A 26713-nucleotide genomic window follows, 5' to 3' on the forward strand; every position below is an offset into this window, starting at 1 on the left:
TTGCTGTTGAAGTTGTTGGTGTTGTTGGTGTTGTTGGTGTTGCAAGTGTTGCTGATGTTGTATTTGATGTGTGTGTTGATTTGTCTGAAAATTCCCTCTCGTCTGTCCCTGTTGTTGAAATCTCACCCTGGGTCGGCTACGTCGAGGCCCCCTGTTCGATAAAAAAGGGCGTCGTTGGGGTCTAGAGTTGGGATATGAGAACCCACCATCTGACTCGTAATATGTATTACTTTGGCCCTCCCCTTCTGAGTCTGAAGAATCAGTGAAGTTGTTTATTCTCTGTTGGGCATTACCCGACTCATTGGTATAATGGTTCTGTTGATAGAAGTCAGTATGGAGATAGGGATAAGCAACTTCTTCCGAATAAAATCTTTTATCTTTGTTAATTTTATCAGTTTTCCGTTTATTCAAATAACTACTGAATGATTCTAGATCTCTATTGTATTCTTCTATTTTTTTAATGGCATCATCTACTCCCGTGAGTTGTTTTAGTTTTTCTTCTAGTTCGTCTATCTCCTTTTTTATTTCTAGGGCCAGTTCTTTTGAGGTTGCCACTATTAATATCATAAGATCACGTGAACAGCGATTTGCTATAAAACTCCATTTTTCCAAAAATGGTCTATGATGTACAAAGAGCCCTGGTATGTTTCGTACCCTTAAGCCATTCGGAATAACTCCTGATTTTAAATAAGCTATCATGAATTCAATGATTTTCTTTCTGCACATGTCTTGCTTCTTCCTGCACTTTTATTCGTCTTTGTGGACTTCTGTTGCTTCTTTTTGCATTTCATTTGCTTCTTTCTGTCCGTTTTTTCTTCTTTCTTCACATGTCCTACCTCTGTAGGTATACTTAGAAACTAGCATTTAAAAAAACCTTTGAAATTCACTGAAAAAAACATAGGTTTCAGGTATGTTATAGTTAGGAATTATCATTTAAAAAACTTAGAAATTCACTGAAATAAATAGGTTTCAGGGGTGTTATAGTTAGCTGGACATTTCACTCATACAAAACCATTGAAATTTCTCTGTTATAGTTAGGTGCACTAACTGTAACTCGCGCGCCCTCAATCCACTGCTGATGATGTCACATATTACATCATTCATGACATGGTCAGTGACATCACTGATGACATCACTGATGACATCTCAAATGACATCACTGATGACATCACTGATGATATCATCCATGTGACAATCACATACGCCTCATCATATACTAGTATAATCTTTCATCACTCACTGTAAAATACAGAGTACCATATTTGAATCCATTGACACACCAATACAAGTTTCTAAAAACCCACTCAGTGCTTCCTAGATCTACACACACATCTAATCACTTACCTATAGATTCACTCATACATGCTGTCAAGGATCAATAGAACACTATCAAATATACTTATACACCTATATCGACATTACACACCAGCACATATCCTATTCACTTATGCAGTCATCCTACTTATTTTTGCAAACAATGGATCATACCTACATTTACTCAGCTACACACTTATACAAACACCACTCGATTTCTTCATATAGATAGTAACTCATTTAGTGTCTTATAAAATCACTATTACAAGTATACAGTTATCCATGCAGTCACTCATACAATCACTGAGTCTCACGTATACCTATTTATATACAACAAATGTAACATACACTGCCTTATATTTTTCTAGTTTGTTGGACATGTACCATTTAGAGATATATTTGCTCATCACCGCACTCGTAAAAATATTCACTCACCCAAACAACTGTTATAACATGTAGTTTTAACCTCATATACCTACTGAATCAACTATTCACACATCTTTGGGCAGTCACACACCCCCCACCGAAAGACACACACATTTGCTCTCGCACACAAATACTCAGTTAACTAATTAATAACTAATATATATTTTCACGTAGCTAGTAACCAACTGGTGCAGCAGTTTACACAAAAACTGACAAAGTAATACGGATATTCACACAGTTTAGTCACTATCCAATATATTTAGTGAGGCACTATAAATTAGTCAAGTAAACAGTCAATCACACTGCTACTAAATCCTCCATCTAGATATTTATATATCCACTCATTCTTCAATGCTGATTGCTATATATATAAGACATATTTAAATAACAAACCAAACCACATTCACTGGATGATGTAATCAGTGATGTCATCAGTGATATAATTTGAGATGTCATTAGTGATGTCATCAGTGATGTTACTGACCATGCCATGAATGATGTAATATGTGACATCATCAGCAGTGGATTGCGGGCACGCAAGTTACAGTTAGTGCAAGTGTTAAACCTTTTTTGTGGAAGGGAGTGCAGGGTTCGATGTTACACTTCACCATGGCTCCACATCATATAGACACTTTACCTGTGTATAACGTCTTGACGTGGTATGTCTGGAGTATGTCCACCCCTAGGCGACCATTAGATATATTATTACCCGAGACGTAGACAGATACACATTGCATATCTGCAAGAAATACAGATGACTGCAGCAGAACTTGCAAAACTAAATAGGAGGAAGAGAGGTCAGATTATGATTCTGCGCACCTTTTACTCTGCATTGGGGGCGGGGGGAATTTGGATGGCCCCCGTGGTGCTGTTGGTGATAAACCATACAAAAGTGGGCCTAGGTAGGTGTTACATAATGGTTGCCCATTAGTGAAGGAGGATAAACAGCTTACTCATAACAATCACACCCACACGTTACAAGACCATAGTAACTGTAATGCCTCAGGTGTCATTTATGCCATAACATGCCCTTGCGACTTCATGTACATTGGGCAGACCACCCAGAAGGTTAAATCTTGAATTATTCAACATTGTAGCCGCATACCCTGCCAGGTGCAGGGCGCGCCACTGGTGGAACACTTCACAACATTTGGACACACACCAGAAAGCCTCCAATGGTGGGTAATAGAAAAAGTGAAACCCAATCCTAGAGGAGGAGATTTTTCCAATATCTTAAACCTACGAGAGTGTAGGTGGATCCACCTCTTCGACACACTAGCTAGGGACCTGAACGAGTATGAGGAGATAAACAAACAAGTGTCATTCCTCAACAATGGGTGAGATACAGCTATTAGTTCCACACTCATGTCCCATTGGGCACTGTCCTACCATGGTCATACATATCAGGTCTGCTTACTAATACTGATGCATGTGTACAGCTTTTAGCACATGTTGCCTTATTGACATTGACCATTTGTGTGTGCTAGGACATTTTATGTAATCTGAAGGCAGTGTACCCCATCCCGGTATGATGCGATGTAAATATTCCCGTTTTTATGACTGAACACATTGTCATAATGTTTTGGTATACACTAGTTTGTATTGACCTTGTACATTTTTCCCTTGGCCGTGTCACTTGTATTAAGTATGGTGCATTAATGTTTTTCCTTGTAAATATGGATATCGATTTGAGTGTCTGTTGTGTATCAATTTTATGGCACTCATGAAATTGTATTGACCTTGTACACATTTCGTAATTCCATTTATAAAACCATTTTGTTTGTGTTGTATGTCGCACACTCACCATGTAAATAATTATTTGAGTGTTACATTCCTTGTCATTTATGCCCTTGATAACTGTACCAGCCCCGAGACGCCTTTTACGTTAGATAGAGTCTTTTCTTCTTCTCTAGCGGGACGACCATAACCGGCTTGTTTTGCCCGCCCTGCGTGCACGTCACGCAAATACCGTGATGACTTCGAGCCCTCGCAAATAACCTCCGCGTCTCACCTACCAATCCCTTTACAATCCATACGCTGGAGGAGAGAAACATTGAAGACAAATTGGCTTGCGGTCCGTTTGTCTAGATACTATGTGCCCAAGTATCTGGCTCGCTTTCTGAACCCCCTTCCCCTCCATTTTGTTTTGCAAATCTCTAGTGTACCTTATTGAACTTTGCATTGAATGCCTGAAAATTATTACCTGATCGCTCTCCATTACGTGCAGCATGGGTGAGTAGATCGCCTCATTGGCCTCCTGTATACCCTCACTTATGAAGTATATCCCATTATTGGTACTGATTGGCCCTTCACTTCACAGATGAGGACCGATCCCGGGATCAGAGGAACGCCTTCCCCCGTCCCGCAACCTCTTGCGGATAAGCCTCTACTAGTCCGAATTGTGACTTAGGACCACTCCGGTGGTCATGCTGTTTTAATCATTTTATCTTGTGCACAACCCTTATGCCACCCCCCCCCCTTTTTCATTTAGGTGTACCAATTGGACACCAACCTTGGTTGCCCACCCCTGCCCTGAAGAAGACCCAAATAGCCCTCTATGCCGCAAATCGGGTCGAAACGTGGATGCCCACACAACTGCCATTAATGTAGACATCACTTTAAAAGCAGCTCTGCCGGCCTCACTGCGTTAAGATGTTTACCACAGCTTTAAGTGGACCTGCGTCACGTGGCACTTATCTAAGGTCTCTCTTGTTGGTACTTCTGGCTGGCTCTCCTTGTTTCATTACAAGCAAGCGCAGAGTCCCCTAGTGCACCAGTGTTACACGCTGTTATTGCGCCAGTCAGTGAGTGCCTTATTGTCAGATGTGCATCTTTGAGTGCGTTTTTGTGGGGTACAAATATTGTTATCTAAAGGGAACTGGCTACTCTTCACATTCCCTAGAGGTCTCTCCCTACAGCCCACTTGTCTTCCTGATGCCTCCAGGAACTTTCTTCAACAGAGAGATTTTATCCCTCCTGGTTAGGCCTATGTAGAACCTGGACATTGAAATCACCTACATTTTGATGAGAGACCGAATGTGCTACTAATATGTTGTGTTGAAACTCTGGATTGGAAATAAACCTTAAAGCGCTGTATTGATCTGAGTGAATCAATTTCACTGTTCTCAAGAAGCGCTGCCTCGGATGTCGTCGGATTTAGAGGAGACCCAAACATATACAATTTAAAAAGAAAGGAAAATGTGTGAACGAAACCAAGATGTTTCGCCTAAAACTCTACCACGCAAAGGGCTGGCAAATAATAAGATCCCCTTGGACAAGCCTTGCGAACTCCCCCAATGCGCTGGTACCGTATACTGCTATCAGGAAGGGCCAGGCTGACACTGTCATTTTCTCGGTGGGTTGCAGAGTAAGGGGGTCCCTTGAAAGCTGGATGGGTTACTATCACCAAACTGTGCTCCTGTAACCCCATTTTGAATGCGGTGTTTATTGATTTAAGATTACAGTCCGGCACTGCTATCAGTGATGGATTCAAAATTGCCTGTAAAAAAAAAAAACTCAACTTCGGTCAAAGGTAACATGATTAAAAAAGCCAACTAGAGATTCCCTGTATCCACCAGATATGCAAATGTGTGCAAAATATTTTAAGTTGTTTAAATGTTTAAATTGCATTTATAATTCGCTTACTACCTCAGGCGAGGCATCAAAGCGCTTTATGGTGAGTAACACGCTACCCAGGAGCCCAAAGTTAGTGGTCAGTCCATTAGTTGTTTTTTCATACTTATTCCATGCATTCACACCAGTTTCTTTGCGGCCCATTATTGACACATGTAATCATTAGAGAGGGATATGTAAGATGCAATTGATTAGATAGTTATGGTTTCCCAAAAGTTCTTAAGACGGATAGGCATTAGATTTAGAGTAACTTGTATACAGAAGAGGAAGGAAGAAGGGACACAGTGGCAAACTTAAAGAAGCATTTGCAATGCAATAGGTCTTGCATTATTAAAGTTGGAGCTATTGGCATTGCTAAATAATGCAACACCAATAGCTCAAACTTGAATAATGCGAGACCTATTGCATTGCAAATGCTTGTTGATTCATACTTGTTTAAACCAAGGTCGGACCACTGTTTTTCTATATCGATCTGCCGCCCAGGTCCAATACTTGAATTGGGTCACCTCATTTTTCATAATGGCCAGACATACATGTACACATTTGTCGAACATCATGTGTGAATAGGGTCGTTTATGTCCTCGTTATCTCCTGAGGCGGAAGCCGGGAGACCATCTGATTTTTTAAAATTGTATTCTGTGTCACAATTTTGCCTAAATACTTGGATTTTAATTTCACTCACCCGTCTGCCACCACTGGAGCGGGCGCTAGAAACGCCGAAACAGCGATCCCTTCGCTGCATCATAGAAATTGTAAACAAACAATTCTGCCGCCATTGACGGCGAGGTAGAGAGGCCACGCCTACTCCTAGGCCACGCCTACCCGCCTACTATAGTATAAAACGCTGCCATCAGCGCCACGAAGCCAGAACCTCGTTATCTCCTGAGGCGGAAGCCGGGAGACCATCTGATTTTTTAAAATTGTATTCTGTGTCACAATTTTGCCTAAATACTTGGATTTTAATTTCACTCACCCGTCTGCCACCACTGGAGCGGGCGCTAGAAACGCCGAAACAGCGATCCCTTCGCTGCAACATAGAAATTGTGAACAAACAATTCTGCCGCCATTGACGGCGAGGTAGAGAGGCCACGCCTACTCCTAGGCCACGCCCACCCGCCTACTATAGTATAAAACGCTGCCATCAGCGCCACAAAGCCAGAACCTCGTTATCTCCTGAGGCGGAAGCCGGGAGACCATCTGATTTTTTAAAATTGTATTCTGTGTCACAATTTTGCCTAAATACTTGGATTTTAATTTCACTCACCCGTCTGCCACCACTGGAGCGGGCGCTAGAAACGCCGAAACAGCGATCCCTTCGCTGCAACATAGAAATTGTAAACAAACAATTCTGCCGCCATTGACGGCGAGGTAGAGAGGCCACGCCTACTCCTAGGCCACGCCCACCCGCCTACTATAGTATAAAACGCTGCCATCAGCGCCACGAAGCCAGAACCTCGTTATCTCCTGAGGCGGAAGCCGGGAGACCATCTGATTTTTTAAAATTGTATTCTGTGTCACAATTTTGCCTAAATACTTGGATTTTAATTTCACTCACCCGTCTGCCACCACTGGAGCGGGCGCTAGAAACGCCGAAACAGCGATCCCTTCGCTGCAACATAGAAATTGTAAACAAACAATTCTGCCGCCATTGACGGCGAGGTAGAGAGGCCATGCCTACTCCTAGGCCACGCCCACCCGCCTCTTTTCCTACCCATAAAAGATGTGCAATTACCGGACGCGCAGCGGACGGGCGCAGCGGGCGCGCCGTCAGCGCGCTGAAGGCGCGCCAAAGGCAAGCCCGTCTGGGCCCGTCCGGGCCCAGACGGCCTCAGGCCCAGACATTATGCCCAACTCACAGAAACGCATATCCTACACCTCGGATACACTCCGAATCTGGAACACTGAAAAACACCCTCAGTGTGAATTCGTCCTTAAGGATGATACCCCGTTCACAGGATGCACCCTCTGTGACACCCCTGAGGCCACGGAACTCGGCCAAACGCTTCGACTCGGCCTCCTGAACTGCAGGTCCCTGGTAAAACACTCTCACGAAATAAACCTCCTCGCCCAAACTCTCTTGCTAGACGCCCTGTTCCTGACCGAAACATGGCTGACCTCCAACAACGACTTCGACATGGTCAATGCAACCCCTCACGGCTACCAAATCTGCTGCCTGAATAGACCGGTCGGAAGAGGTGGCGGGCTCGCCATACTCTATAAAGATCATCTCAGCTGTAGGATCGTCGGCGGCACTGTCAAGGACTGTGAAAACTGCAATTTCACCCTCCAGATCTCCCCAACCACTTCACTATCGGGACTCCTGGTATACCGACCGCCAGGCTCGTTAGGAGATTTTTCCAGCACCCTGATGGACCACATCCTTCTAAAATCAATATCAACCCCCAACTTCCTCCTCCTAGGGGACCTGAACCTACACTTCCTAGACCCAGCGGATATCACTGCCGCCAACCTACTAGCAGACCTCGTATCAGCTGACCTCCACCTTCTGAATTCTAAAGCCACCCACGAGAAAGGACAGCTCCTAGACCCAGTCTTCACCAACATTAGGAAACTCCAAACCCAAGACCCCACTCCTCTCCCATGGACTGACCATTTACTGGTCCCTATGTACTGGTCCCTCCAGACCACCCCTGTTCCCAAACAGAAAACTAGGATACAAACCAGACGATGGCACAAGCTAATACCAGAAGAATGGGAAGCTAAGCTACGGGAATCCGCTGGCCCCCTCTCAACTGACCCTAACACCGCCGATAGAGAATTCAACAGCTGGCTTACCAACCCCCTAGACAGCCTTGTCCCACTAACCAGCTCCCTTAAGCATGTAAAAAGGATCAACCATGCTCCATGGTACACTCCCCCCCTGAACATTTTAAGGAAGGAGTGCAAAAGGACAGAACGTTCATGGAGGAAAAACAAATCGGCGATGGAGAAAGACGCTTATCAAACAGCCATGAAAGCATATACACAAGCCCTCCATAACGCAAAAAGCTCTTTCTACGAGGAAAAAATAAAGAACTCCTCTTGCTCAGCCAAAGAGACTTTCTCTATCCTCAAAGAGCTCCTCCATGTTCCGGCCCCCCCGCAGATACCCTTGGACCCCAAAGCAGCAGAAGGAAAATGTGTCAACCTGGCCAATTTTTTTGACGATAAAATCAAAAAAATCCTTTCCTCCCTTCCTGCTACCAATCCTGCCACCTCAGAAAAAGCCAAGGACTCATCCCCCCCGTTAGGGAACTCCCCTAAGAAACCCGATCCACCTCTCTTAGCGTCATTCGGACCAGTCACCGAAGAGGAAGTGGCAGTAACTTTAGCATCTACTAAGAGTGGCGCCCCCAGTGACTCAGTTCCCATACGGTTCGCTAAAGACATCACTCGGACCATTATAGCTAAACTCACTGCCCTCATTAACACCTCGCTTGTCCAAGGAGAAGTCCCACAAAGCTGGAAGGAGGCAGTCGTCAAAGGACTACTCAAAAAGCCCTCGCTAGACCCCGCGGACCTATCCAACTACAGACCCATCTCGCTCCTCCCTTGGATAGGTAAGGTCGCGGAGAAGCTTGCAAATAAAAAGCTGTCTCACTTCCTAGAAGCAAACCGTCTCCTTAAAAATTCCCAGACAGGCTTTAGACCAGGCCAGGGCACTGACACCGCCCTCCTTACAGCCGTAGAGAAGGCTAGGAAAATCATCGACACTGGAGGATCAGTGGCAGTGGTCCTCCTAGACCTAAGCGCGGCATTCGACACTGTCAGCCACCAGGTCCTAACCCAGCGCCTCGATAACATCGGCGTGAAGGACAGCGCTTTGAAATGGCTCACATCCTTTCTCTACCGACGCTCCTTTCAAGTCTGGGAAGGAGAAAGCCGCTCCCCCTCTATCCCCCTCCGGTGTGGAGTGCCACAGGGCTCTTCACTGAGCCCCACGCTTTTCAACGTGTATATGGCCCCACTGGAGGAGCTGGTCTCACCATTCGGAGTCACTATCGTCAGCTATGCTGACGACACTCAGCTGGTGGTGACACTCTCCCACCCCAAGCTAGAGCCCTCCAATCTTCGAGATTGCCTCTCCAATGTCCATCAATGGATGAGTGACTCAGACCTCAAACTAAACGGGTCAAAAACAGAGATCCTGCTCCTAGGTCACAAAACTATGAGCCTTCCCTCCAACCTCTGGCCCGCCTGTATGGGTGAACCCCCTACTCCCAAGACAGAGGTTAAGAGTCTGGGAGTATGGCTGGAGACAGATCTCACCTTCAGGACACAGGCTAGGAAAACAGCCGGCATTTGCTATGGCCTACTTAGATCATGCAGAAAGGTGCTCCCTTTACTACCATCCCAGTCCCGTCTTCTGCTGATTCAAGGCTTAATTTTATCCAGGCTGGACTATAGCAATGCCATTTACCTCGGAGCACCGGAATCCACTCTCCAAATACTGCAAAAGACCCAGAATGCCGCAGCTCGCCTACTCACGAACACTCCAGCCAGAACATCAGCCAAACCAGCTCTGAGGAAACTTCATTGGCTCCCCGTGAGGGAAAGAGTCGTCTTCAAAGCCCTCTGCCTGGCCCACAAGGTTTTGCACAACGCCGGCCCCCCTATTCTGAATAATTGGATCACTCCATACAGACCGACGAGAGCGCTCCGGTCAGAACATGGAAACCTTATCATGGTCCCCAGGGTGAAGAAGGCCCGCATAGGTGGCCGCCGCTTCTCAGTCAACACAGCAAAAAAATGGAACGCGCTCCCCCCGAGTCTCAGAGCTGAACCAAACCTCCTACGATTCAGGAAGCCCCTCAAAACCCTACTTTTCCCCTGATTCATTAGCAGCTTCTCTTTGCCCCCTCCTTAGGAGTCCGAGGTTTTAGCGCTGGGATACTCGAGGGTGACTACGCGCTCTATAAAAACCTAAAAATAAATAAATAAATAATAAATACATTTAAATACATGACAGAAACGTACTCTGCCCATAGACTGTTTATACAGTATCATGAATTATTGCCTCAATAGCCTGCAATCACGAGAACAAATAAAGCTTCTGCAAAAGCAAAGCCTTTTTAAAAAAAAATTGCATGGCGGGGAAAAGCATTGATGCCACGGCGTCTGTGGGTCACGTTGATGTAACCAGGCCATGTCCAGTTTCTCGGGAACCAAGAACAAGATTAAGGGCAGTCTGGTCCAACTCCTAGCTACCTACACGGCGGAATCGGCGAATCCTCAGAGTAGAACACCCACCTTGACGAAGTAAGGAGTAAGGGGAGGGGGTCAGGACAAATAGACGGATGTCTGGGTAGAAGAGATATTTCCACGCTGCCAGCTATTTCATGCATAAACAATACCGAAATAGCGGGCGATGGGTCTTTACTCACATGTGATGTTTTATTAAGCAACAACACCAGCATCAGAGGCTATGTTGCGATAAGACGAACACTTACAGTCTTTGACTACAGAGGTATGATTATAAGCATGCCGATCGAAATTCCAACATGTTCCTGCCCGGTTCAAAGTAATGAAGGAGTCTCGACATACAACTTGAGCGACATTCAGTTAAAGGGTCTAATTGACCATCACAATATTATGCGCTACTTCCTAATCAAATCAAATCAAATATAACTTTATTCGATTGTTTAAAAGGCAATCATAAAAACATTCCATTTATAAAAAGGATCATTAATTCATTATATAATAACAATGGCGTAGAGGAACAGTAATGTGCAAAGATAAGATGCTTCAACGTCCATGATATCATATTTCACACAGTGCAGCATAAAAGCATACTCTTTCTAGTACGCATCACATTTCTCAGATATAAAGTCATTGTCGCAACGCATAGATGGTTGTCCAAATATTGGAGGCTAAGCATAGCCACACGGCATTGCCGATGGCCCATCTCTCTCAGTAAAGGCAATAAAATATGATGTCTGATTAAACCATAGAATTTACAGAAAAGGACTACATGTAATGTACTCTGGGGGGATAAATTATCACATGGACAGGGAGGTAATTCGTGCAACCAGTTATTTACTGTCGGATAGCTAACAAGTCTGTGGAAAATTCCAAATCTAAAGCAGGGCAAAAGAAATCTATCATAGTTATTTGGCACATACATCAAATAGGGTTGAATATTAAAAGTTGATAAAATCGTTTGGTGATGCAGGACATGGGGTTTTAAAACCTCAGATGTAACTCTTAAAGAATCCAAAACAGCTAAACCCTCCCTCTTAAGTTTTTTGCGTGAGATGGCTGAAAAGGTAAGCGTATTTTGGAAATACGCTGATTTTCCCATATCTGTTAAGAATTTTCGTACATAGCTCAGCCATGGTATCCTCATAGCTCCCTCTAGTTTTAAGATATCTGACAAAATATCCCTATTAAGCTTAGTTTTGTCCTCTGTCCATAGCCTGTGCCATAAGAGCACAGGCTCCATCTTAATTAGGTCAGATATAAAAGCAAGACCCAATTCTGCATGGCAGTTATAATTCGGGGTGCTCTTGGGAACTGCAAGAATAAACTTTAGGAAGGAGTTTTCCACCACCTGGATAGGTGTAGGGTCAGCAAAGCCTCATACTCCACTACCATAGATTGCACCAGACAGACATTTAGCTTGGTAGATCTTAATTAGCTCCACTGGGGGTCTGGTGCCCAATTTCTTTGAGAAACTCTTAAGGGCCGCAGTTGAGCGAACCAACGCAAGTTTTCTCGCCATCACTGCCTGCGACCAAGAGTCACTCTGAGTGAACAGTATACCCAGGTATAAAAATTTCCTGGTTGATTCAAGCTTCTGGCCTGCAATAAAAATGGCTTTCTTAGGTTTATGATTTACAAAAAGGGGGTGGTGATGAACAGAGTGTCTGAGTTAAACAGACCACTCTTACCCAGTCCAAAGATCAGGGCTTGATCCATCACCGTTATTTATCTCACTTCCCCATCCCAGCTCAGAATGCCAGAAACCGGTCCCCGGGAGCTTGTTTCCTTCCCAGTGTAAGAATTGGCTTTTGTAGTTTGGTTTGCCCTGTTCCCATCATGCACTGGGACAGGAACAGACTAATTTGCATACAGCCAGGTTCTGAAACTGGGATGGTGCAGTGAGCTAAAAAACGGTGTTGGATCTAGCCCTGATCTCTTGACTGGGTGAGAGCTTTCTGCTTAATTCAGAGACTCTGTCCCTCACCACCCCTTGTTGTAAATATTTCTTAGGTTTATAGCACTTGCCGCAGTGCATGGTAAAAGGTTTAGATGTATTAACCCTCAAACCCAACTCCTTCATGAAGAGGAAAAAACTATCCACCACACGTTGGAGTCCCACATTAGTATGTGACATTAGGACAGCATCGTCAGCGTACAAAAGTGCAGGGATTGGGCGGCCGGCAACATATGGGGGATCTAATCTATTACCACAGAGATCTCTTTCCAATACATTAATGTATAAATTAAAAAGGAAGGGGGCCAGGACACAGCCCTGCCTTACCCCGCTCCTGATTGGAATTTTATCAGTAAGTTCCCCCTTCAAGCCATAGTGAACGCGGGCTGATGCGTCGCTGTAAAAACGTTTAAGATAATAAATAATATTGTCGTCAACCCCAAGTTGTCCCAATATTATCCACAGTTTGGAGTGAATCACACAATCAAATGTGGCCGAGAGGTCAACAAAGGCCAGGAAGAAATTCCCTTTTTTGGCCCTTGTATACTTCCCGACCAGCATTAAAAGGTTTATTCCCTGTTCAACTGTACCCAGCCCAGAGCGAAAACCATGCTGTAAGTCAGATAGGATAGAGTTTTCACTGGCCCAAACCAGGAGCCGATCCAAAACCATCCGACCCGCTATTTTTGTAAAATAATCTAAAAGAGAGATGGGTCTATAACAACCTGGGTCGTGCCTATCCCCTTTTTTATAAATGGGCACTATTACAGACTCTACCCAGGTAGGCAAACATTCCGAAATACAGCTAGCATTAAGCACCTGAACAAGTAGGGGGCCCCACAGGCCGGGGGTAGCCTTAAAGATGTCTATGGGAACACCGTCCGGACCAGGGGCCTTTCCACCCTGGCTTATCTGCAGTGCTTTTTCTACTTCCTCCAGAGTGAACGACAAATTCCTTGATGCAGAGTTTTACAGTAACAATGGTTTGGGAACTTGGCCCTCCCTGGCTCTCGTATACTTTAGAGAAGTGCCTACACCAGTCTGATTCAGGAATGGCCATTTCCAACCACGGGCCAACCTCTTCCCTAAGAAAGGGAGTTCTATTAATCTTCCAAAAAACTGCACTATCATTCCTGAAGGAGGCTAGGTGCAGGGCTTCCCAAGCTTTTTTTTCAGAGAATTCTTTCTATCTCTTAAGGCTATTTTGTACTCTTTCCTGAGTCTGCTGACTTCCTCGACACATCCAGGTTTGTTATGTAATTCCTTTTTTAGAAGTGCATAAGCTCTAGTACAACTAGAGTCAAACCAACCTCCTTTTTGTTTACTGTTTTTAATCTGTCTTGTAAGGGAGGTCCTAATATCATTAGAGATAGTCAGGAAGGAGGCAAGAAGCATCTCGGGAGTAGAATCTTTCCCTAAGCAAGTTGCTAACTCAGATCTACATTTGCCAACCACTAGTTCAAGTATTACCGGGTGGTCCACCATAGCCCATTTCAATGAGTAACCATTTGTACTACTAATAGAAAGTTCTTTGTCTATACTATCCATTATTTTAATGTTCTTTAAAATGGGCGATTTTGGGAATAAGATGGCCACACAGAGTGGGAAATGGTCACTTAGTGCACCATCGGAAACCTTGTAGGAATACATTTTTTTATCATACTTGTTTGATACTATAGCGTAATCGATAGTGGATGCACAACCCCTTCCATGGAAGGTAGGATGTGGGGAAGATGGGATAGTGCAGACTTCATTAGCAAATCCCAAATCAAATTTAGCAAGTAAGTTGTTAAACTGATCCCCCTGAGAAGAGTGATTAAAGTGCATATGGGACAAGGCATCATCCCGGAACATTCCACACCTATCGTCCTCTGGCATGCTACACAGAGTATAATTAAAATCCCCAAAGAAAAGGATCATCAAATCATGTCTAAACATTTTATCATGCAAAGACAGTGTTTTGGCCAATTTACTTAAAACACTGGATACTTCACCAATGGGTATATTATTATAAAGGTTCAGAAGAGCTATCGGGGTATCGCGAGCAAGAACCAATATCAGAAGTTGGAAATAAATATCTGCAACAGGCTCTGTTACTCTTGTTATTTTCAATTTATTTGACAGATGTATACTCAGTCCACCCTTAGCTCTTCCATGGAGAGCATTGACAGCTGGAGTATGGAAGGTCCGAAAACCGTTTAAATGGACCGGATCCCGACTCCATGTTTCTTGGAGATAGAACACATCTTGGGTCTCGATAAAATCCCCCCACACTGGGTTCAAAAGTTTAGATCTAATGCCAGCAACATTCCACGAAGAAAATTTACATATCATCGGGACCAGCGAAGAGGTAACTGGGGCAGCTATTGAAGGAGTAAACCTGAACTCCCCTTCAGCCTCTAATCCTTCGTCTATAACCTCTTGACTTCCTATATGATCCACACACCCTACCATATTGATGTTTTTATTGGGGTCTTTCCCCCCATCTATCATTGCCCTTTCCTCATTGCTAACAGCGTAGATAGTGTCAGTTTTAGCAACTAAAAGACTTCCTAATCATTTGCTTCCTTGTTTTTTATCTGTCATCCCCAGTGTGTGACTGCAGGGGGGCTCTCCCACGTTCTCGCCAGTTTTAGCATATTTCATGAGGAACTCGGTGAGTTGAGCTTTCTGCCTCATAGTGTGAATGAGTAGAGCTGAAATAAGATGGACACTTGTCCTGCAATGTATAACTACCTGCATATACTTTAAGGTAAATTCACCTAGAGAATGGATGACATGTCCGAGTATGGCTATGTTTATAATGTGAAGGACCGACCATGGCTAGACACAAAGTACATGGTGGTGCAAGCGAACTATAAATCAGTACTCTTTGAAAAAGAGTTAGATTTCATGCACAAATAACTATATTTTGTACTTGTATTATCCTCTACAGAACAACAAGAGTGGGTTACGTAGGGTTACCGTCCTGTTGGGAACAACTGGTTCCTAGGGGTACTGTATCCTGGTATCGAGGGCGGAAACAGTATTGGGATCAGAAAGGTCCTGAAGAATGCGGGTGTGACCCAACACTGCGGGCACCACGAATACGGCAGAAACATGTTGACGAATTGGCAGTAAGGAGGGGTGTAGGAATTCTTAATTCTTTCCTGTCACCACCATCCTTCACGTTTTTAGCTCTGGCCGGTGGGTCCGGGAATAAATTGTTTGAGCAGTTACACCTCCGAGCTAGCTTTAACCTTCACTGCACTTTTCTTTTGGTGATCCCATTATATTTTGACATGAAATATTTGTATATCTTACATGTTTGTATTATCTTCCGCTCCCTTTTGCTCCATCCTAGGTGTTGGTCTGCGCAGGTGTGTACTGAAGCAAGCACAATGATGAAGCATGTCACAACCTTGTGAGTCAGGGCAGTATTTACACACCTAGCATGTGCCACCACCTAGATCATTACTCTCTACTCCTCTTTGTGTATATTTGTCTGTGGTCAGGAAGGGTGGAGTAGAGTAGTCAGCTTCATCCCCCCTTCTGTATGTATGAGAAATTGGGTCCCTACCTGCCATACAAGCGTCCCATCTTCATTTGATCTTGGGATGCTGCAACTTCCGAAGATGATAACTGCTGCAGAAGAGCAGCTGCAGGAACTGGACCCATGCATGCATCTGTCCTGTACTGCTTTGGGCTCAAACTAAAGCACACGTGCAACCACAGGGCTTGAGAACTGTGAGAGAGCAAGAGATTAGCTGAAAACTATGGTCTGCAGAACCAACTTAAGACTTTGACTAAGTAACTACTGTTAGGTGCACATAAACTGAACTGTTGAGCTCATCTACTCCTTGGGGGTGATTGAAGTATACTACTTTTGTGCCTGATCCCTGACTTGCATCATTATACAAGAATGGTCATAGATGCTGGGGAACGCAGTGTAGGGAGAGTACCTGCAGAGAGATGGCAAGCAGGATTACATCCATGTCTGATTCCCCTATTTGCACTGTGTAGTATTATGTTATGCGCTGCGATTAAAGTACACTCTTTTAAATCAAAAGATAAGCACTGGTCTAGACAGTATGTTATTGTGCTGTTTGACTGTTTAGTTCTGAGCTCTTGTCCCCCACACCATGAGAGCTTTTGACTGCTTGCCCTTGTTTCCCTGACAGTGTGCAAAGGGTGTACTTGCTTGTAGAGCAATAGTAGGATGGGCCGTAAGACACCAATTGCAAACAACCCAAACTACCAGGGCCCATGAACTTCTTTCTCCTCTTTGTCTCCATCACCCCATAAAGGGGTCTGACAGCAATAACTTGTGTTAAACAAAACAAACTTTTTTAAGCCTCACTCTAAGGCAGGGGTCTTCAAACTGAGGGGAGGGCCCCCGCAGGGGGCCTCAAGTGCTCCCAAGGGGGGCGCCAAGCTGTCGCCAAAAAGAACCATAATGTTGATAGCAGTGCTTTGTTTTCCACTGAAAAAATGAGCGGCAGTAAGCTGCTCTGTAATGGGCCATCACGAACATCTTTTGGCATTTTTATCTTGGCTGAGTAAAGGTGTCAAAAGGAGAGGGACTCCAAATATTCTTCAAAACACCCACCCCCATTTCTAATAATCACACTGTGGATATATTCACACATAGTAAGGCCTGTTTGACCAGTTTGTTTGACTATCATGTATTTCATTGCATTTTTTAATAAGTCTAGACATATTTAAACATTTCCAGTATAATAGAATAATTGTGAATATATCTGAGGGGGCCCGTGATTTTTTTTTCTTCTGGGGGGTGGAAGAGGGGAGGGGGGCACAGCATTAAAAAGTTTGTAGACCACTGCTCTAAGGCCTATTGCACATTTGTGCTAAGTATACTCAGATGCAGGGAACATATTAACACATGTCAGGTTCTGTTCCATTTATTAATATCATCATACACATACATACACATATGCAAATGCATACATGTTAACACCACTGCACTCTTGGTAATCAGTAAATGCTATGGAAAAGACGACACTTTATAAAAGAATTACATGAATACAGGCCAGAGCCCCATTTGCACCCTGGAACAATTTTGCATGTGATGTCAGAAGTTTTCATTTTGACTAGGTATTGTAGAAATCCTCTCTGAATACTTACTAAGCAGTAGCTGTGCCCAAGAAAACTTGAATGAGTGCAGCATGTTTCAGAAAACTAGATAAGTGTTGTAGATGCCCTACACAAGAGCATAACAGTGCCCCAAAATGCTTTTGGGGTGGATACACTTTTTTAGGAGACGAATTGATGAACTGGTCAAAAAAAGGATTATTGATGCAGCATCCCATTTGTTGTGCGACATACACCACTAAAGATATTTCTATGGCTGTGCTTGAAAAGAAGCTTGGTGGATTACCTGTTAATTTGTACATTATTTATTGCCCAGTATTATAGTTTTTTGTGAATTTCTTTCCTAGATTCAAGACCAGGAAGTGCAGGAGGGAGGCCATTTTCCAGCCGAAGACCCAACACTGCCCAGACCATATTAACTTCTAGACCATGGACTGCTGAAAGGCCTTTATCATCAAGTAGACCTTGCAGTGCCCGCCTTCTATCTGGTAGAAGCTTCAGTCCAGAATCTACAAGCTCTAATGATATGTTGGAAGAGGACGAGGCCAGCGATTTGACACATGGTAATGACTCAGTTGGTAAAATATTTTATTATAGTGCGTACCCCCTTTACATTAATGTCACTTCATCGAGGATACACTACATTGAGGTCACCAAATCTATGTACATTGATGATCACTACTTAACAAACGTAAGCCGCAACATTAAATTAATTGTAGTAACAAATAAAAAAAACAATGAAACAAGGGAAAACATATTCAATTAATTGTTTAATTAAATAAATAAATAGATAACGTTGTTGCTGGAGTTATCTTGAGAAATATTAATTTCAGATATTTAAATTTCACTTCAGTTTACATATATTTTTTATTAATTATGTCTAGATCCTGGTTTAGAGTTTGGCAGACAGGTCACTCCATTACAGACTTGACGTATATCCCGTCCACTATAATACAAGTGCCATAGGATATAATGCACTTGTGATACGGCGGATGGGATAGCCTCATGTTTGTGACAGAGAAACCCGTCCGCAAATCTCTAAATTAGGCACTCAGTTAGAGCAATGGTCAATGAAAAAGAAATACATACATCAAAATAAACTAAACATATTTACCCTTAAAAAGGTTAGTTTCTACACCCTACAGATGCTTTCAAAATACATTTTTGAATTTAAATTAAGTAAGAATTAGGGTAATTATAAGGAGTCAGTTAAGGTTATTTATCTACAATAAATTAAAAAAATAAATGTAAATTAAGACTTATGATTATTAATAGATGTACAGTGATAAAACATATTACATTATGTCAGTTAAATACATTATAGGTTTTATGTAGTGAAGTTGGGTAGTTTTACAAAGCTTTTAAAACTATGTGAACAAAATAATGGTTGTCAGTGTAGTGCCACTGATGTAGTTGTAGCGAAGCTTCTTCTTTTAAAGAAGAATCTATCCAAGGAACTGGTTTTCTTAAAACTTTAGCATATTTCAATACAGTTTTTTTAATTTAATGCCTGAATTAGGAAATCAGTGATAGAGGTACCCTACTCACCATTACTATGGGGATATCTGCAGATGCTCCCAGGTTTCTCCCTTCCCTAGCAGACTGAACAACAATGGTGGCATTGGTCCTGCCTCATGGTTTTTTAACACAAGCCAAGGCTGGAGTCACTCCCCTTTAATTATGGGAAGGGCAATGGGTCAATCCATAATTTGCTGCTGTTGAAAGGGAAGGGCTCTCTATGGGGTAAATATTTTCCCCAAGAAGAAAAACATTTTGAGGCTGCATAGAAACCTGTGGGGTTTGTCACATGATATTCCCATTAATATGCCTGAAAGCTGTTAGTGTTGCAGCGCCCCAAGCATGCTACTGAGAATATTGGTAACTTGGAAAAAGTAGTAAATATGCATCAATATGTAGGTGCACAGGTGCAGAATTACTACAAATAAGTAAATAGAGCACATTGTTTTCTGAAAGTATATTACTGCCGATGAAGGGCTTGATGAATCTAATTTAGAGGGTGGAGGGTTGTTTCCTTGTTCACTATTTAGCATACTTTCCTAGATAAAATTAAATACATTCTGTGATAAACCATTAGTGACCACATTGCTCCTTGATGGGAATTGATTTTGAAGTCAACAAGTACCTAGAGACAGTGGTGTTGTGGTACCTGATAGGGATTTTGCGAGAAACATCTATCTCTAAAGGTAGCAGAAGCAATAAATGCATTCGATGCTTCCCCACCCCATTTTACTGGCTTCATCTATTTAGAAATAGCAGTACGGCTGTCCTCCATTTTGAGATGTGTTTATCTGGATGCAGTGGAGCCTCCGAATGTGGGCTTTGAATAGACCCAAGTGCAGGGAATTACTGTAGTCCAACCAAGCCATAATTCAAGCAGACACAGGAATTGCACATTCAAACTCTGAATAATAAGTAGTATGTTTCACAGTTGTCCAATACCAAGTTTTAGAATTAGGCTCTGTCAGCATTCCACTGAACTCAGCATACTGTGTATTGTTTTTTCAATGCGAGACAGCAGTTCTGAATCAAGAAGAAGAAACAATTAGCTACAGTAGGAAGACCGTATATGCTAATAAACATGTAGAACTTACTGCCTTCCTACCAGTCTGTATTAATAATCTTTCTATTGAAGTATGTTATGTGGTGGCTTATTCTCAACAAAGCCTTTGCATCCTTAGAAATGACCAGAGCAAGTTGCTCATTGAAGGGTGTTACTTGCAACACCAAGCATACTCAATCCTGAATTTAGTAGTAACGAGTGAATCAAGATGAATACTGCAATCTGGTATTTACATTCCTGTATTACATACAAGTAGTATTTGTAGGAAGCTGGCTCTGTATATACTATACCAAAGTAAGGTATGGTGTGTACAAAATCCAGGGAATATTCAGAGGTATAGCAGAGGCTAAATTAGGACATCCCTAACAGGTCTCTCTGTGGTAGTGTGGGTGAGCAGTTAGGCTTATCAGGAGGGTGTGTTAAGCATTTATTGTATTCACCCAATCAAGGACTGATTGCACAGACTCAGAGACAGAATCCAGACTAATTGGGCAAGTATAAAAATGGTGTACTTATGTTTCATTTCTAGAACCAAGCAGGACTTGGTAAAATGTACTTTCAATTATAAAACTTTACAAAGTAATGCAATTGGAAATGGATTTGCAAACATTACAGGTTTGTATTTGCTTTAAAAACAGTTTAAATTACAGAAAGATTAATTTTGCGTTACTTTTGGATTACATCGACTACTCGGGGTGATTTGCCTAGATAACACACCGTGAATCCTACAATACAAAAGTATTACTTTTTCAGGTTTACAATACAGTTACTTTTCTTTCACACAAAACACAGGCAAGACATATTTTAGTAACAAAGTCTCATAACATTGGTTCCTATAGGGAAAAGAGTGTTAATGGTTTACAGGTAAGTAAACGACCTGCAAGTATGACTTTTGGGGGTTAGGACCAGGGTTCCCCAAGGTCCAGTTAGGTAGTCAAATTGCAGTGGCACTGGGGCAGCTGGGGGCAGAGTGCAGGTGCCCAATGTTAGCCAATAGGGCTAAGAGGGCCTTCGGTCAGAGGCTGCTTATAAGCAGGCCAAGGTCCTGGGGTAAAGATCAGCACTGTAGGAGCCAACAATTAGCACAAGAGCTGCACCACCAGCGGCACAGTGGCGGCCGGATGCAGAGTGCCAAAGAGACGCCGGGGACCCTTTGGATTTCAATGGAGATCTCCAGGTCAATTAAAAGGCTGCAGGCTCGAGCAGGGAGGCTTCCTAAAGGCGACCACCGGCAGGAGAGGTACGTTGGGTTCTTGGGGGATGCCTGGACACTGTCGGGTGGACCACCCAAGGCTGCGGGGTGTCTGGTGGAGGGGTGTCTTTTGGCATCGGGTCTTCTTAACAGCTCGGGTCACCATCAGGGCACCCTTCTGGTTGAGGCTGCAGACATCGGCTTGAAGCTTGAGGTTGGTCAGGGATCACCAGATCCCAGGTCAGGATCGCTGGGAAGACCTCCTCATAGTGATGGGCCACCAAACTCGGGCCTTGGGCATCAGGTGCAGAGTGGTGCAGAACCACGGAGCCGCCTGGATCCGGGTTCTGTGTTTGGAGCCTTTGTTGAGCAAATCCAGTGCTCACAGGAGTCGAAGGTGAGCGCATGGCAGGTCCTCCAGGTTCTGGGGTGCTGCTGGCTGCTGGGCACACCGGGATTTCTGCTGTAGTCAGGTTGGAGTAGGGACAGGCCTGTAGGGCTGGGGCCAAAGCAGTTGCTGTCCTCATCTTTCTGGGTCTGTTTGACTCTTTGGTCCTTCTTTCTTCCTCAAATCTGAGGAGGCAAGGTTCAGGGTCGCCCCTAAAAACTACATTTTGGGGTGTTATAGGAGTGTGCAGGTCGGGACCAATGGGGCCCTTCATTAGGGTGAGTACATGCCCTATTATGCGACCCTCCAGTGTGAGGGTGGCATGAGCCTCTCCCTAATTGGCTGGGTCCCTCATCTCCAAGATGGAGTGGACTGAGATGAGTGCTTCACCTTGCCTCCCCCACCTGCGTTGTGCGGTTGGCAAAGGTGGGCACAACTCTCCTCCTAACTCGGTTTTCCTGCTGATTCTTCCGCCCAGTGTGGGGATCAGAACCGGTGGAGCCATTTGCTGGGGCTAGCAAAAGGCAGGGATGGCTTACAAAGGGAGCATGCCTTTGAAGCTTCCCCTTCGTGGACTCAGCCCATCTTTGGGGAAGAGGCATGACACAGCTGCCAGGATGGACTCTGTCTCTGGACCCAGAGAGCAGAACCTCTCCACCTAGGGGTCCAGAAACCTGTCTGGTGGTGGAAAATGGCAGGCAGCCAGTCAGGAACCACACCAGGGCTGGTCGTTTTTCAAGGAGCATCTCTAAAATGCCCTCTATGTGCATTTTACATTAAATCCCACACTGGCATCAGTGTGTGTTTAATGTTCTGAGAAGTTAGCTACCAACCTTCCCAGTTTTTCGTAAAAACATTATGGAGCTGTGGAGTTCGTAATGACCATCTCCCAGACCATATACTCTGTATGGCTTTACTGCACACACAATGTCTAAGAATGGTCTTAGACACTGTTGGGTTACAGTGCTCATGCAGCTGTACCCTCAGCTATGGTTTAGTGCACCTTGCTAGAGGGGTGACTTACTTAGACTACAGGCAGTGGTTTGCAGGCATGGCAGACAGGGATGTGTGCCATGTTGACTCTTCACTTTTCTCTGCACTAGAACATGCAGCCTGCAATGGCAGTGTGTGGTCGTTAAGGTGCAGGGCCTCTAAGAGTGGTACAATAGGTGCAACAGCCCTCAGAGGCCTCCTGGTCACAGTGCCCTTGGTACCCATGGTACCATTTACAAGGAACTTACCTGTGGCGAGAGATGTGCCAATTGTGGGTACAAAGGTACAGCTTTGGGAAAGAACACACGCCCTGAGAACCTGATTGGCAGGGACCAAGGGCACACCAAGTCAAAGTGCATCAAGTGTCAGGCACAAAGTGGGGGTAACCATGCAAAAAGGTTCACCTTTCTACAGTATTCCCCTTTCTTTAGGATTTTCCTCACATAAATGTTATGTTATGTTGATTTGTATAGAGCACAAATCACCTGAGAGGTTATTCAGGGGCTTGGGCAAGGTTTATAGGTGTATAATCCCAATGTGCTTATATGAAGAGCCAGGTATTTAGCTTCTTACATAACTTAATAACTGAGGAGAAGGCTCTGATGTGTTGAGGGAAGTCCTTCCATGTCTTGGGTGCAATGTAGGATTATGAGCAACCTCCAGTTTTACGGATGTGGGGCATGTGAGCAAGTGAGGGTGAAGGTAAGGGTCTGGTGGGTTGGTGAAAGTGTATGCAGCTGTTCAGGTATTCTGGTCCTTTGTTGTATATGGCTTTGTATGTGTGCATGAGAAGTTTGAATTGGCTGCGCTTGTGAATGGGGAGCCAGTGAATTTTCCTGGGGTGCGGTGTGAACTGTATGCAAAGCAAATTGTCAGCATTGCAAATGGTATCAAGTATTTCAGAGTCTGGAGGAGTTCCTTAACTCAAACACAGGAAAAATCTCAGAAAGTAATTTTCAAATCTTTAGCCGTCACTAACAGTGATAACCCCCCCACAATTCTGAATTGTACATTGTTGCTGCAATTGCAAGGCACCTATATTCTACCTCAGGGTACACAATGACGTTCTCTTTTTAACACCCTGGTCAATCTTTGGTCAAACTTGCACCCAAGTAAATGAAGTAAGAGACTCACTCTAGAGGCATGCCCCTTATAGTAAGAGTTTATTTTAGCTGTTATCTGGGTTTCTTAACTATACATTTCATTTTTGTAATATTTGTAATAATCTTCTTTTTTAACAAAATATTTCAGATGCTTCTAATAAGCAATGTACAGTGTGCATATTGGAGCAGAACAGTTATTCCCTATGCAGCTTTGGCTCATTGAATTTATAATTTGCAAGGTAATCACCAACAAAATTCTTAAATATTCTGAATAATAGAGGCTTTTTTACACACCCTATTAACCTCTAACAGTTATAGGAAAATATTCTGTGCATTCTTCTCATCTTCCATATCTAACCATGGTTTTTGCAAACACTACAAGGATACACGCCCTGCTTTAGGAAAATCATTCTGACTTAACTGATGGCAATAGTTGATTGTGATTAACAAAATTATAGATTTACTCTAGTATTGGAACTTTCATAGATTCACATGCTTGAATCATTCCCCATCGTCGAGATGGGAGTCCCCAGTATATATAAAAATAGCAATGCAAAGTCATTACAAACTAGAAACCAGGCCTAGGCCCATTCCAGTTTTATAACATACCCACCTCTTTTTGTAAAAGAGACCAAATAAAATCAACAACCAATTAGATTAGCCTCACCCTCTAGAACCCTTCTGAGAGAACCTCAGACCTTCAAATTTTCGACAGCACGTTGTGCTAGGGAGTCTCCACTGAGCTCTGCTCTGTTTTTTCCTTTTTCTATTACTCTTTAGAGTTGTTTAACTGTTTTTTTCTTCAACAACTTCTTGAGCTTCGAGTTCAACATGACTGACAAAGAGAAAAAAGGCTTTTTTCGAGCTTGTGCCACCTGCTCGAAAAAGAGGCTTTATGTGGATGACCCTCACTGCATCTATTGCCTGTATCCGGATCACAAGGCCAAAGATTGCAGGGTATTCCAGACTTTTTCAACCAAATCTTCGAGACACCGTGAGGGACGCCTTCTGACCTGGCTCCAAAAGCTAAAGTCCAGGAGAGAACCAGTCTCCAGTGACGATAGTGATGAGGCCTCATCAGCTTAGTCTTCAAGGATATCACTGAAAAGGGGGCGATCTGACCCTTTTTCTTCAGAAGACCGTCCTGAGAAAGCCTCTAAAATTACCTCTCATGGGTCTGACAGGCTAAGTCCAAGTAAATCTCCTCACTGTGGTGTAAAGGAAAGTGAAGGACTGTCTACAGGAGGAAATACAGTGAGGACATCAAGCTCTGTACCTCCATCTTCTCCTCCTGAGGGAAAGAAAGCCTTCAAAAAGCCCTCTTCTGTTCCTTCTGAGGGAAAACAAGCCAAAAACATCCCACCGTCGTCAAAACTGTCGACGACCTCATCGACGAAGAAACTGTCATCGTCAACATCGATGCGCAGTGAGAAGGTACAGTCTCCTCAGTCTGCTCCGGCTTCGATGACGGGATCGTCGACTAGAGTTTCCTTGCTTCCAACTACGGTGATACATTCATTGTCGACAGTGATGACTATGTATACGGGGTCAATAGTGACGACGAAGATGTCGTCTTCGACGACGAGGAGAATGACGACGCCCGTAGTGACAGTGGCAACTACAGCGACGATGGCATCGGCGTCAACAGTAATAACGATGGCCTTGGCGATGGCACCGTTGATGGCAACAGCTCGTCGATGATACTGTCGACTACCTTGTCGACGAGAGAAAATATTTCTGGAGAAATTAAAAGCAAGTGCCACATAACTTCTGAGATAACTTCCCCTAGCAAAGTAACACCTTTGCTACCTACTCACCACCTAGAGGAAGAAGATTCGGAGGAAGACGGTCCGTTTGGGTATGCACATAGCCCTGCAGAACTGCACATTAAGTGCCAAGATTTGGATTCTGAAGACGGATATGGTGAAGAGCAGGAATATGATCCTTCCCAGGACTTTCAGAGATTATCAGGAGGAGATGGTCTGCATGCCAGGCTCCTTGATTTCAGACTTGCAGTTCATGCTCTCCGACTATAAAAGGAAATTTCTGACACCATCTTCGGCTCAGGAACATGTATCAGTTCCCGCTGGTCCACCTGTAGGGCCTTCCACTCCTTGGTTGCCACTGCTACCACTGCAATTGATAGTGGATCCACCACTTATCCAGGATGATACCTCTCATGACGACCAGAGAGACACAGATCTTTTGGACCCCCATAGGGAATGGGATGATTATATTATTCCTTCTCCTGCTTCTCCCTTCAGAAAGGCCTGATGTAGAGACCTTGAAGGGCTGGTTGAATAATATTGGCCTCCCAGTCTTAATTGCAGAAGGGAGGGACAGGGTCAACTCTCCAATTTCTGAAAAGAAAATAAGAGAACAACTTAAACATGTGAAGAATGTCAGGTCCTGACTCAGTTCCGGTTGAGGTATATAAACTGGTAATAGAAGAGATTGTTTCAGAAATTATGACCCTTTTTACTGCTGTCTATAAGGAGGGTGAACGAATCCCGATTTCGTGGAATGAGGCTATAATCATGTTAATTTTAAAACCGGCTAAGGATCAGAGAAATGCTGATTCATATCGATCAATTTCTTTATTAAATGTCGATCTTAACATTTCTAAAAGCATACTGGTGGGTTCTGGATAGGGTGGCTCCACAATTGATACACACTGACCAGAAAGGGTTTGTCCCCAAGAGACAAATACAAGAACTCATGCTCTCATTAATAGGGACTATAGATTTAGTGGTCGCGTGATCAATTCCGTTGGCGTGATCACCATAGACGCTGCCAAGGCTTTTGATCGTGTGAGCCGGTCATTTCTGTGGGCGGT

General features: G+C 43.8%; 1 protein-coding gene across 1 annotated transcript in view; it reads left to right on the forward strand.

The window, feature by feature from the left end:
- Nucleotides 1-26713, forward strand: part of LRRC56 (leucine rich repeat containing 56) — a 594120-nt gene that overhangs the window by 450221 nt on the left and 117186 nt on the right. Inside the window, exon 10 of the mRNA XM_086958939.1 lies at nucleotides 17968-18183. Within this exon, the coding sequence (XP_086815065.1) occupies nucleotides 17968-18183 (216 nt within the window). The remainder of the gene's footprint in view (nucleotides 1-17967; nucleotides 18184-26713) is intronic.

The sequence above is a fragment of the Lissotriton vulgaris genome, chromosome 2_1, assembly GCF_964263255.1.
Source record: "Lissotriton vulgaris chromosome 2_1, aLisVul1.2, whole genome shotgun sequence".
NCBI lineage: Eukaryota > Metazoa > Chordata > Amphibia > Caudata > Salamandridae > Lissotriton > Lissotriton vulgaris.